Raw genomic sequence first — 13,220 nt, forward strand, 5'->3', positions numbered from 1 at the left:
AGCAGTCGTCTGTATTCCACACACTGACATGTGGTGTTGTTTTATGAGTCAGATATATTGATCCACTGCTGTCTTTATTCCTAAAAATACCAGACATTTCTCTCAGAGCGCAGCAGCTCTTTGTACAACATGTTAATGTGATCTCTCGCTCTGACACTGGATTAGAGGTCTGATTATTCTGTCTCCATAATATAGATTGCATTTCTCTGATATGCACATGTACGCCATGGCATATAATCCATTATCTCCTGAATAACTCATCTTGAGAGACTGGAATAGGTTTTTAAAACATTTTTGTCATCATGAATATAAATCAGTCTGAGCCCAGTTTGGACTGGTCTGGTCTTGTGTTGGTCTTGACTCAAGTTTCCGATCCATCTAGAAATTAAAAAAGTTTCTGGTTCTGAAAAATCATAGTGAGAGCTGCGAACAGAAAATCTATTGTGATTAATAAATTACACAAAATCAGATCAGAAACATTTCATCTTGTCAGTCAATCTGTGTGACATGTTTACAGCCGCGGAGTTCTTATCGTGAACCAGTTCATCAGTTAAAAGCTGCACATCATCACTATGTGAAAAGCAGCAGCATTAATTATGTCTATTAATGCTGGAAAAAGCAGATCTTTTTACATTGCTTTGGGCCTGTTTCTCTGAGGGTCTTGCCTCCAGTGGATGAGTCTAATTGCTGGTGTCTGAAACTGTTCGTGCCCCCTTGAAACTTTTGTTGTTTTTTTGCGTATTTTCTGCTGCTAAACTGTTTTTTTTTGTTTTCTTACGTGGCAGTGCAACCCTAACATGTGCAAATCAATCTTAACCTCACTCTTGTCGACTGTAATTGTCTCGCTGTTCTGTTTCGTTAGTATGTTTTGTCTTCTTTGTCCACATCTGAACTTTATGACACAGTATATACACTTCATGCGCTTCATATTTTGTAATTTAATATTTCGTCTTCATCAAAACAAACAAATAAAATAGGAATGATTCTCTAGTCTGAATGTTGGTTGATCATTACATGAATAAAACATCTTTGCCCCTAAATGATGGATGGTGCCATATTAATTAAAACAAATCATCTACTTCCACTCTGCAGATGCCGCTCCTGGAGCAGCGCCCCTACCGCTATCCCCCGTGCTCAGACTGGCACAACCCTTGGCACCCTTGACGACCCTCACGACGCCAACGCCAACACCTGTGGCCTCACCGATAGTCCCGAGCACCACGGCGGCCACAGCCCCAGAGACTACCTCAGCCGCTGGAGGGGACGAGAGGCCGTCAAAGCTCAGCTCACCCTCAGAACCAGACCCGGAGCCTGAGGCCGAACCCGAGGCGGAGACGGAGGACGTGGAAACAGAGGAGGAGAAAGCACGACGCCTTCTGTACTGCTCGCTGTGCAAAGTGGCGGTCAACTCTGCGTCACAGCTGGAGGCTCACAACAGCGGTGAGAGACAGGAGGCCGCATGTAGTGTGTGCACTTACCTGCTGTGTTCCTACTTTTATTGTTCCCCTCAAACGCAGTGACTTTAGCGTGATTATTCCATTTCATGTCGTGCAATTCCCATGAAAAATCCTCACCAGCGTCAGTGTTGAAATAGCTTTTGTGTCAGTGAGTCGATGCTTTTCGTGATGAAGGTTGTTTATCGGCTGGGAGTCGACACAGCACCAGTGTTGAGGCGTTCTTTGTCATCTTTGTTGACTTACATCGGCTGTTTCAACAATAACTGTCAGACCTGGAAAAACAAACAAACAAACAAACACGTTTAAATCTTTTTGTCAGCGGCTTCCATAGCAACCTTGTATCCAACTTCGATCAGGTATTGTGCGACAAGCTTGCTTTCAAAAGCAAGGATTGTATTCTGAATCACAGTCAAACTCATTTCTAATACTCCATTCACATACACACACACACACACACACACACACACACACACACACACACACACACACACACACACACACACAGTGGGGATGTGATGTGTGATTTTTTTTTTTATGTGCATTTTCATTGAAAGCTTGAACAAGTCAAATAAAAGTCTGTCATCAGAGGCACGACGGACACAAACACACATACAAGGACCAAACACCCACTGACATCTTCTCCACATGTAAGCACAAGTGACCTCAAAGTTTCACAGAGCCAGTATGTGACATTTTCATAGGCGGCCAGCTGAGCCATTGTTGATAAGGGGGTGGACATCTTTTCCCTCCAATGTCTCGGCAGTATCCTTTTAACCGTCGTAATAGACAAAATATTACATTTCCTTTCAATGAAGGAAAAGTCAGTCTTTGGTTTCGGCGGTTGAGTCCAAGAATAACAGTTCCGCAGAGATGTTGAACTTCTTCTTTAGCGTACAATATGTAGAGAAAATAACCTGCTGGATATTAAGATCTGGACATGTCCAAAGTATGTATAGAATAGAGCAGTTCCTATTTTGAGAGGGGGGTAAGGCGGACAACTTTGTCAAAAAACAAACAAACAAACAAAAAGACTTGAATTTGAATTTGTTTGGAGGGTTACGAGTTGGTTTTGGTGGACTGAGTCAAAAGTCCAGAGCCATTTTTAATTCCCAGTCCATCCCTTCACTCCAAGTAAAGACAGGATCCTCAGCTTTGACGAGGGACGTTTTGGGATAATTTACAAGTCGACCCTTTCGCGCTGAGCCTCATAATTCCCCGAGAACGGTCGTGAAACTCTCGATCTCACCTTTCCTTCAGGCAGGAATCTGTAGGGTGAAGTTCACGTACTGACCGCGCTGCTTCCTGTTTGAACCTGCAGGTACGAAGCACAAAACCATGCTCGAGGCCCGGACCGGCGTGGGCTCCATCAAGTCTTTCCCCCGGCCGGGAGTCAAAAGCAAACTGGCTGCGACCCCCAAATCATCGACGGGCCTGCAGAACAAAACGTTTTACTGTGAGACGTGTGATGTGCACGTCAACTCAGAGACTCAGCTAAAACAGGTGAGAGACAGAGGACAGACAGTCTACATTTATTCATTATTTATTTTCTATTTTTGACTCACATCTTTTTATTTCACACTTACAGCGACATCCAACTACTGATTACAACTTCATGGCATTGTTCTGGATTTTACTGGTTTATGGAGATTCATTATGTTGCAGTACAAATATTTAAATAGTACAAAAAAGAAATATTTTATTACAGTTTACGACATCATAATGTGAATTTTGTTTATTTATCATTTTGCCTTTTTAACTTTGACATAAGCTCATTTGCATTATTGACATTGAGTTAGATGAGAGGATTGTTGTGACTCTCATATCTGTCACCTCTAAATTTACTGCGTCTGGCCAAGAAAGAGTATTCCTTTAAAGCCACCGTGACTTTTTGCTCACTCTCTGCTAGCTACTAGCTTATATTTAGGACACAAAATGACTTTGTTGACATATATTAGATTTTATTATATTATTAGAAGTTGAAAGATGTATTTTATATATCACTCCTTCTTTGGCTCATTCACTGTGTTTACATGCACACCAGACACCAGTACATGCACTGTAGTAACCTGGTTACTATAAAATGTACATGTAGCGCATTAACCTGCAGCTGCTCAGTAATCGGATTCCTTCCTCACCTCCTACCATATTTTTGAAAAGAGGGTGACATGTTTGAAGTGTATTAGTGATACATGAAGCTGCAGCCTGGTTTCTTTTCTTTCTCTTTGGATGCATTTAGATTGATGACACACTGAGGCTCTGTAGCAAGAACGCACACAATTTACTGTGTGTGCTTGTGTCTGAACGTTACAAGCAGTTTGCTGTTGAAAACCTACTTATTTAAACTCATTGACTTCAGCGTCACCGCTGCTGGTGATGATGTTTCCTTTCATCCGGCCGCGCTGCTGTCACAGCAAAGCTTTCCCCCGTCTGAAGCCTTTGTCACGCACATGCACTCTCGCAAAAAAAAAAGGGGGTTATGGATATACTGTACATGGCCAAGAAATTAGGTTTCTCCGGCAGAACCGAGTTCCTCCTAATCCCTCTCCTCAGATAAGGAAAAGGGTCTCTAGTTTATAAGATGTTAAGGAAATCAGGTTACTAAGGGAAGCTGACAATAATCTGATCTCTCTGTGATATTTTCCTCAGTGTGGCTTGGCTGAAAACTCTCCCCAGGAATGTGTATCTTGGTTGCTGCTTTGGGGCACTCCACAAATCTTCTTTCCTTGTAGCTGCTGATCATTCTGTCACAGGGGGAATTTCATCTACAATACTTGAAAACCACTCGGTTTTGTCTGGGGCTAACCTTGAGCTTTCTCTCTGAAAATAGATAGGCTTTGTATGAATTTTTCATGCGGGGACTTTAACTGAGTACTTCTGAACAGCGGCGATTCTCTGTGAAAAGAATCCAGCATGACAAATTTCAGTTACAGCTTGAAACCAGAGGAAACGTGTGATTGTTAAACCCACTGCAAGGACTTGTGAAGTTTAGACGCAGCCAGAAATCTGCCTTTTGTTGTCAACGTGTACCTACACTGAATTATTTATGTGCAGAGTGCAGAGTATTTCTGTACATGCCACTCCGGATCATTGTATTTTACGTGTTTATTCAAATCCACTGTTTGTTTCTGGTCTTTTAATATCAGGAAACATTTGATATCACTTCTCAAGATGACATTCTGTATCTAACATGAAAAGACATGTGTCATTTGGTAAATGCTTTCTGCACTGTACCTCGCAGTCATTTTCATCATGAGTGGCTTCAATGAAAACCCTTAAAGCTATAAAACTTTTCGCCCTGAGACAGGAGGCATATTTTTAGCCCTGCCTCCTCCTTCTCTGCTGGTCAAGTTCCCACCTCAACACATGACAAGCTATCTGCTCTGAAATGGCATCCAGCCTGAGGTAACAGGCATCTATAAAGCATCACAGCCAATCTGTAATCATAAAAAAAAAAAAAAATATTTCACAGTTTTTTCTCTGGAATGGCTCTTGTCCAGAGAAAGACGCAGTTTCTAAACCATCAGTATTCCAGCAGATTATCGAGACCCGGACTAGATGATCAATAACTTGGAATCTGATGTGACTCCAAGACCCTTTTTGCTGATTGGGTCTGTTCGTTCGATGCTGGCGAAGAGATGTACAATGAGTGGTTCTCAGGTACCAGTAAAAATAATTCCTCTTGAGTGGTTTCGTTGGTTGCCATGGTTACACAGCAGGCCGTGGCTATTTGACAAAAACGTTCCATCATGAATGCTGCACACATGTTCACAAGACGCCTTGACGCTGTCACTGTGTCTACAGAGGAAACACAGTGGAGGCAGCAGTGGACGACACTTGACCTCCGAAAGAACCTTTGCCTCCTTCTTCAGCCTTTCTTGGCGTTGCCTTGGTAGCCACAGTCAAGCTAACCCCTGGCCACAGGAATAGTAAACTGGACAAACTCTTAACGTGAAAAAGTAAATTCTCATATTGCAGCTTTAACCACAGCAGAGTGACATGCTGAAAGTTTTCTGTCTCCTTTGCAGCACATCAGCAGCCGGCGCCATAAAGACCGAGCAGCAGGTAAACCAGCCAAACCTAAGTACAGCCCCTACAGCAAACCGCAGAAAGGCCAGACCAAGCAGCCGGTGAGTCACGCACAAGTCAGTCATCTTATCGGCAACATCTCTGACTCGGTTCTAAAAGCCTCTGAGGAGACAGACGTATCAACCCATGAAACAGTTATTGTTTGTTATCGGAAACGGTGTTCATTGTCATTCTCCTGTTCCAGACACTTCCTGTTTCAGGAGTTTGCAGGTCAAATAAAAAGCATAGGTCGGTGCCCAAACCCAATAAGCGCCGTTCTCTCTAGCTGTGTTTATATGGGAGAGAACGCTGGACAGAACTGCATGCAGAAATTTGGCAGTTTAATGTTTCTCTGCTTATCAGCAAAAAAATGCTACACACCTCTGTCTGAAAGTCTGTCCTTTGATAAGGCACATTCAATCCACTTGACGGCACCTAATTCAGTAAAATGTCAACTTTAATAACTGTTACACCTGTTATCTGGCTTTTATTAAAAATCCATGGCAGGGAACAGCGTGATTTAATTTGAAAACTTGATATTTTATAGACAAAAATGGCATGTATCTTCTGAGCCAGCTCGCTGGAGGCGGAATGCACTCGATGCAAATCGAATACTATTTATAAGTAATTGTAAATGTCGGTTTTAACTTATCCGGAGTACCTCAGCGTGTGGTCTTGTGCATTAAGGCAGTTCAGATTAGTGTCAGGCAAACCACAGAATAAAAGAAATGCTCTGATATAACTTTGCTTTCAAATACTTTCCTCAGTTGATAGTTTAACTTTCTGGTACTCACTGTTCTATGTGGCTCTCCAGGAGAGCTAAAGCAAATGCTAAAAGTCGTATTTTTCGAGTGCCACGTGACGCAGGATTAGTAGGATGCTGCATGAAGGAGCCATGTGGATTTAATGTGTGAAAGACAAAGGAGAGCCTGACTTTCCATCTTACGGAAGCCCTAGAAAACGGCATTCATCACACCCACTGTTTGCCGAGACGAAGCGTGGGGGTTACCAGTGTGGGGGAAATGACTTTTTCTGAAACCCATCATTGACTGAGTTAACGGAGAGGAGCTTCTTTGATGAGCGGAGAGTAAAGAATGCTTCCCATAGGGTTACGATGCCTGAGCCAGTGATTGATAACCCATGACAACGGCTGCCATCCTGGTGCTGTGAGACCGTAGCGTTTCCATTACTGATACAGAAGATTAAGCCAGATAACTTTGGTGACCTTTTCACCCTGCTGGGCTGTTTTTGGAGGTTGGGGGCCTTTTCTTTTTCCTTTCTTAATAAAAACGATATAAGTCCAGGAGTTTGACTTTGGAATAACTAAACCACTACTGCAGATCTGACAGATATAACGGAGGTCTGGATTCAGTGATTCGATGCACGAGGAAACCAAATTTCCCAAATGCCTCACGCTGGTTAAGCGATTCAACAATTGTTTATAATGCAACGTTTCCCACATAAACTCTGGTGTCTTGCAACACTTTCAGCAATTAGCAGCCGATTTCTGGCACCTGTTTCATCCCCTGTAAAGCTCTCTGGCCCAGACTCTCTCTGTGCCTGCAGTGCAAACAGCGAACAGTCTGGAAAATCTACAAAACAGATAAACTGCATTGACAGGCTGTAAAATGCCCGAAAGTAGTATTAAAAATTCAATTCCATTCCAAAAGTCCAAAATCCAAGATATTTAATTTACAATAATGTAAAACAGAGAAAAGCAGCAAATCCTCACATTTGAGAAACTGTTTTACGTTGTTCAACAATTACTCAACCCTCAGTACTCCTGAAAACCTAAATGTTGCTAGTTTTAGACAGATTTTATTTAGATTTTATAACAGCTTTTGTTTTAACGCCATTGAAAGGAGGGATTTCTTGTCAAAATATGTCTTTCTTTGTAGCAGAATTTGAAATGTTGATCTTTACATGATGTGTTTACATTATTTTGTACATGTAGACTGTACTGACTGTGTTTTGTCTTTCTCTGCCAGATCAAGTTGTCTCTGGGTAAAGAGCGCCAGTGTCAGCCTCTGACTGCGCAGATCATACCTGCTCACCTGGCGGCAGTGGCAGCAGCCGCCGCCGCCGCCCTCGGCAACACCTTCACACACCGCACGAACCACGCCACTAACCACGCCCCCACCCCCGCCCTCTTCCAGACACAGACCCTCCCCGCTGCACTGCTCCGCCCGGCCCCTGGGCCTGTCAGGACCTCCCACCCACAAGTCCTATTTGCCCCTTACTGACCTGTTTGACCCGGGCGGTTCTGCACCGCCTCCTGTCAAGGACCAAACCACGTGATTCACCCAGGCTTGGAGTCCAGGAGTCGTGTCAGCATCTGTTCTCCTTCTATGCATCCGGGATACTGAACATCTTCCCACCTCTCCTTGTGTGGATTATCCTAAAGCTAAACCGGACTGCAGTGAAGCATTGTGCGCTTTCTCATGATGGATTTATTTCTCTTTTCCCACTGAAAACCTGGGCTACAGTATACATGCTTTCTGTGCCATCCTGCAGCCCACGGCTCATACAGACCCAGACCCCGGACTTGGACCTACATTGTACCGCAATAATGTATAAGACTAACCCCGTGAACTATGCAGTGTCATTATTTCATGATGCAAGGCACAGTTTGAGCTAAAAATACAGTAGGGATATGCTTTTTGTAAAGATACAGCGGGGCACTAAGATCATTGCTTTAGTGGAGGATTACTGTCGCTCATAATTTAAAAGGCTGTTACTGATCATAAGAGCGAGCGAGGCCCTCCTCTGTTCCTGTATGCACTTTAAGCCCCTCCTCTGTTGATGTCTACATTAGATGGCTAGACTGTGTTAGATTGTTAGAGTACGTGTCGTAATGTGTGTTTTTGTATTTGTCCTTGCATATCTGTATGTGTGTGTGTGTGTGTGCAAGTGTGTACTTCTGCATGTGTGGGTGTGCTTGTCCATGTATGTACGAGTGTGTGTGTGTGTGAGAGAGAGAGAGAGAGAGAGAGAGAGAGCTTCCCATCCACCATAAGCCATCCTAGTCGATATCCAGCACACATTGTCACTGATCATGTCTCGGGCCAGAGGGACCACAAAGGCTTGTGTATATTAACTGTCAGTGTGTAAAAGGTGAACAATTTCAAATAAAAAGAGTCCTAATTTGTTAACATTGGTGACCCTGTGTAGTTCAGTAGGTGCTATCACATGTGGCCATCATACTGTGTACAGTAAGTGCATTATATTAACTGGAAACCAGCAGGATATGAGACTTACTGGTGAGTCACAAGATGAGTTTATAGAAACTCACCCTCTCTTTACTCACTCAAATTCAGAACAGACAATCCAAATTTAGAACACATACAGTACTATTTAATTTGATCTGTATTCATTTGGGTGGAAAAATACAAAAACACAGTATGTAAAAGACGTCTCCCGGTGTTTGCATCCAGATGTGCAGTTATAGCATCACAACATCGTCTTTCACTGATGCACAGACACATTGGGAGTGCATCATTCAAATTCAGAATACATAATCAAAATTCCTTGCACAACTCCATTTCCACTACTAACAAAATACGCTTCTGAAAGGTGCTCGCTCTCCTCGTTTGTATCACAATGTGTGTTTGTGGCACAGAGGCTAATCTATAATCCTGATGTAAATATTCTGTTAAATTATTTACAGTATTTTACTGTATTTAACTAGAATGAGCAAGCAGAGCAGATGTGTCCACATATGATGTAAATGTATTTCATTTGGGTGAATTCAACAAAACATTTATGAGACAGGCTGCTGCTGAATGACAGATGACCTACTGGAATAACAATGCAGCAGATTATTACCTGAATGTAGTCATTTTCGCAACAGCAGCGGCTGATGCTGAACAGCATGACATTTAGGATTTATAAGACTATAAACAGCATCTGTTCATTCACTTTACTTTACTTTGCAAAGGATAATTATATCCTATATTATATTCTTATTTGTCTCATTGTGAACAAATCCCATGACAAGACAAAACATCAGTGCGTTCGTACGTCTCAGTACTTTCTGATCTATAACAACATTGTAATATAATATATTTTATTTATAGAGATTATATTTCAAGATACTCAAGGGCGCTTTACATGACAACATACTAGATGACTAAAAACACACTAAAGACACAAGACAGCACAGGACATTAAATCAAACATTAACAACAGGTGAGTTTTGTTTAATGAAATCCCCTCATTCCCTACCTTGTCTGTGGCATGAAGCCTATTCGTTCCCACTGAAGATGTAAACCTGGAAACAAGTCATAAATATATAGTTTAATGTAAGTAATTTCCTAGTGCATTTGTTGGGGACTATTTTCAGCTGTGGATTAATACACATTTTGGTGCTCTAGTGAGTAGGACAGTGTCTGTGGGATTGAGTCAAAACAAACTGCAGTGTGTGTGTTCATGGTAACAAAGGAAGATGTCACTCACTTGTTATAGTTTTTGGACGACAATGGGGCTCTATGGCACAGAGGGATACGATATATCAGGCTTTGTATCAGGATACACATATTATACTTTATTAGAAGGAGAAATTCATTGTTAGTTTTGGTCTTTTCATGGGATTTGTTGACAATAAGAAAAATTATAGCATATCACCAGTCTTATTCTTCAATTATGCGGCTCTGTGGAGTTTGTGTTTGGCACAGCTACATGGTAATAAGGCCACATTCCCAGTGTCAGAAATGTCACACGTGGACATTCGTCAATATAGTTTGTTTGCGTGTTTGGTTCTGTACAGTAAGCCGGAAAAAACACAGAGCGAGCGACACATCTTCAACGGTTTTCTGCAGCCATTAAGCTGTTTGTATTTAAATAAATTTGACAAAGATCCAGTATGATGTGGTAAATACATGCAGAGGGTTTAATAAAAGACGTCAGCCCGTACACTAACTAACTGATGCATGCACACGCACACACCATAAATACATCCATGTGACGTCTTAAAGCCCAGATGGCTTTCTTCCATCCAGGAAATAACATCACTGACAAAAACAGGTCTGAGCGCCTTAACACTTTGGAGAGACCCCAATTCACCACAACGCCGTAACTCATACGATATATATTAAACTCAGTTGTTCAGTCTGTGAACTTTTCCATGAACCCTAAAGCTTATTCATCCGTCCCTCGTTTGTAGCACATCTCACCCCCAAACTCCCTGGCGCATGAAAGCTGGCCGACCAGCCAGATGAGGGAGCTTCTTTCCACCGAAGCCCCTGCTCGCTCTCCAAAACCAATACAGCGGGCCGCCTGAGGACCAGGCCGCCGCTCTGTGAGTTGAATCTCTGGCCACCATCTCTCTTCCATTTAATCTCACTGGAGCAATGATCACAAACATCTGTAAGTGGGTCGCGAAGCCTCTCTATCTGCTGAACAGGAGGGCTATCAGCAGAAAAAACACTGCCTGACTCGTCCATCAGCGGGAAACAGCTGGATGTCCAACCGAGCGAGCACTGGAATGTAGATAACGCCCGAGTGTGACTCAGAAAACTCGAACTTTTTGGCTCCGGATGACGACCAGACTAATACTGAAATCCAGTGAACCTTAGCTGAAGCATCTTTCAAGAGATGATGAAAAAACACTGACATGACGTGTTCGTCATCCAGCTGTTCAGTATAATTATCACTGTTTATTCATATTCAAGAACTATTTATTCATTTTCACGATCATCCAGCTGTGGAAGTGATTCCACCAACAGTTAGTACTTTAGCATTGATTTATTCTTTATTGAATGTCAAGAAATGCAATGTTATAAATACCACAAAACTAAAACAAGATACAAATAATAATAAAGATGAAAAGACTAATAGCTTCGACTTGTAATGTCCCAGAAACATGCCCTTAACATGCGTTCACAGTGGAGTTAAATATTTACAAAAATGATAAATAACAGTAGCATCTGATTTAGTTGCATTTTCTTTTTTTACCTTTTTTAAATTAAAATGTAAGGATCCACATGATAACATTAAAAAGAAACCAATAATAAAAGTCCCAATAATGACACAGTTACTTCTTTAACGCAAACATAAAATCATAATGTTATTATTTGCATTTGCTAACGTGAAGGTCTAAATACATTGCCTATGCCTTTGTTTGCTTACAAGTAGTCAAATTAAAACATATCGAGTCTAAAATTACTAAAAGTTAATAAAATCGGATGTAAACTCCCCTCATGTTGCTAAAACCCACACATTTAAAATCAATAAACATGGAGGACATGACCTCAGAGATCCAAATAGGTCTATTGTTGTGCAAGCATGGAGCGTGAAACATGAAAGATGAGATGAACATAATTCCCACTTTTTAAATGGCAGCTGTGATGCAGGTAATCACAGAATGAGGGTGCCAATCAAAAGGTGCAGGTAACAGCGAGAAAACCGGAGAAACTGGAGGAGAAAAGCCTCATTATTATTACTTATAGCTTAAGAGCCTGGGAAAACTGAACTGGTGCAAAAGAATCTTTTTAATTTCATTCGTTTTTAATGGGCAAAACCTGTATGTCATTATCATCAGGCCTGATGAAGCTGTAAGCAAAACACACAGCTCATTATGATCCTGAAATGTAAAAAGGATTCTCTTCCAGCGAGTCTGTTGTCACGGATCTTCGGTCATGATGACATTTTCAGCTCCTGTGATCAAAAAAAGTCCCGTCTTAGATGCATTTGACATTTCCTGACGCACAAAGAGAACAACGGATTATCTGCTTGGTTGTGACTGAATTACAACAAACGCTGTTCAACCTATAAAAAATAATAACAACACGCAGTCTGACAAAGTTATTTATGACTGTTACCGGAGTTACAAGCCCTGTTACTGAACTTACAAGCCCACGGTTTAAAGAGCATGTAGACATCTGTTTCTGAAATACTGAGCAACAGATAACTTTAAATTTCTAGTGGGATTTATAACATTTACACATAAAACTGTGAGTGACTTGTTCAACAGAATTACAGCGATGGTATTAATAGCAGTGAGCTTTGAAATAAAACACAACTTTCTGTGTTATTGGAATCAATTAAGAGACGCAATAGATTCACCTCCACGTGGTCTTCGTTCCTGCAACCCCCCTTTTGTTCACTTCACTGTACAGGGAGGTGATTTATATGCAGCTACCTGCTTGGCACAGCCCAACTGTGTGTGTTGGCAAAATTCCTCTGTCAGATTCATCATTTCGTGCTTCTCTGACACTGTAACAAGAAAGAAGTTCATTGCTTTTCATTAGTTTTATCGAGTTGTTTTTCATTTTTCATTTACAGCCGGCCGAGAAGAGAAACCCCCGAAGGCCGCAGCACTCAGGCAGGATGTTGTAACAGATACTCGACATGAGCTGCGCTGACAATGCCCTCAGGACTCCTGGCAGGGCCCGGCAGGTCCAGGCAAGAGCTTTGATTCAACATCGTGATAAATGCCTCAATTAACATTCCAGTCCATTAAGGCTTTGACGTTTTTACTTCATCCGGACGTTCACGGTTTACAAAAAGCCTCTCGCTCGCGGGCAGCGATCTTTTTGAAACACTGTCCCGCTTGTGAATTTGACACAACACCTGCATTAAAAGCGCCCTGGTTTTAGTGTCCTGCGTGTCTTTACAGAGTGCTTTTAGGCACCAGTAATGAAAGATAAAGATTTAACGAGAGGGGAGGTTTGCAGAGGAGTCACTGAAAGGTTTGCTCTC

General features: G+C 41.9%; 1 protein-coding gene across 2 annotated transcripts in view; it reads left to right on the forward strand.

Annotated features, from left to right (window-relative positions):
- znf385d (zinc finger protein 385D) overlaps positions 1-8,676 on the forward strand; it is a 60,649-nt gene extending 51,973 nt beyond the window's left edge. The window contains exons 6-9 of one of the 2 annotated variants that reach the window (XM_070911901.1): positions 1,139-1,440; positions 2,776-2,957; positions 5,483-5,584; positions 7,511-8,676. In XM_070911901.1, coding sequence (XP_070768002.1) covers positions 1,139-1,440; positions 2,776-2,957; positions 5,483-5,584; positions 7,511-7,765 — 841 coding nt within the window. In that variant the 3' untranslated portion in view covers positions 7,766-8,676. Of the gene's footprint in view, positions 1-1,092; positions 1,441-2,775; positions 2,958-5,482; positions 5,585-7,510 lie in introns of both variants that reach the window. The other variant, XM_070911900.1, reaches the window with a different exon arrangement.
- The last annotated feature ends 4,544 nt before the right edge of the window (positions 8,677-13,220 follow it).

The sequence above is a fragment of the Enoplosus armatus genome, chromosome 9 (genome assembly GCF_043641665.1).
Source record: "Enoplosus armatus isolate fEnoArm2 chromosome 9, fEnoArm2.hap1, whole genome shotgun sequence".
Classification (NCBI taxonomy): Eukaryota; Metazoa; Chordata; class Actinopteri; order Centrarchiformes; family Enoplosidae; genus Enoplosus; species Enoplosus armatus.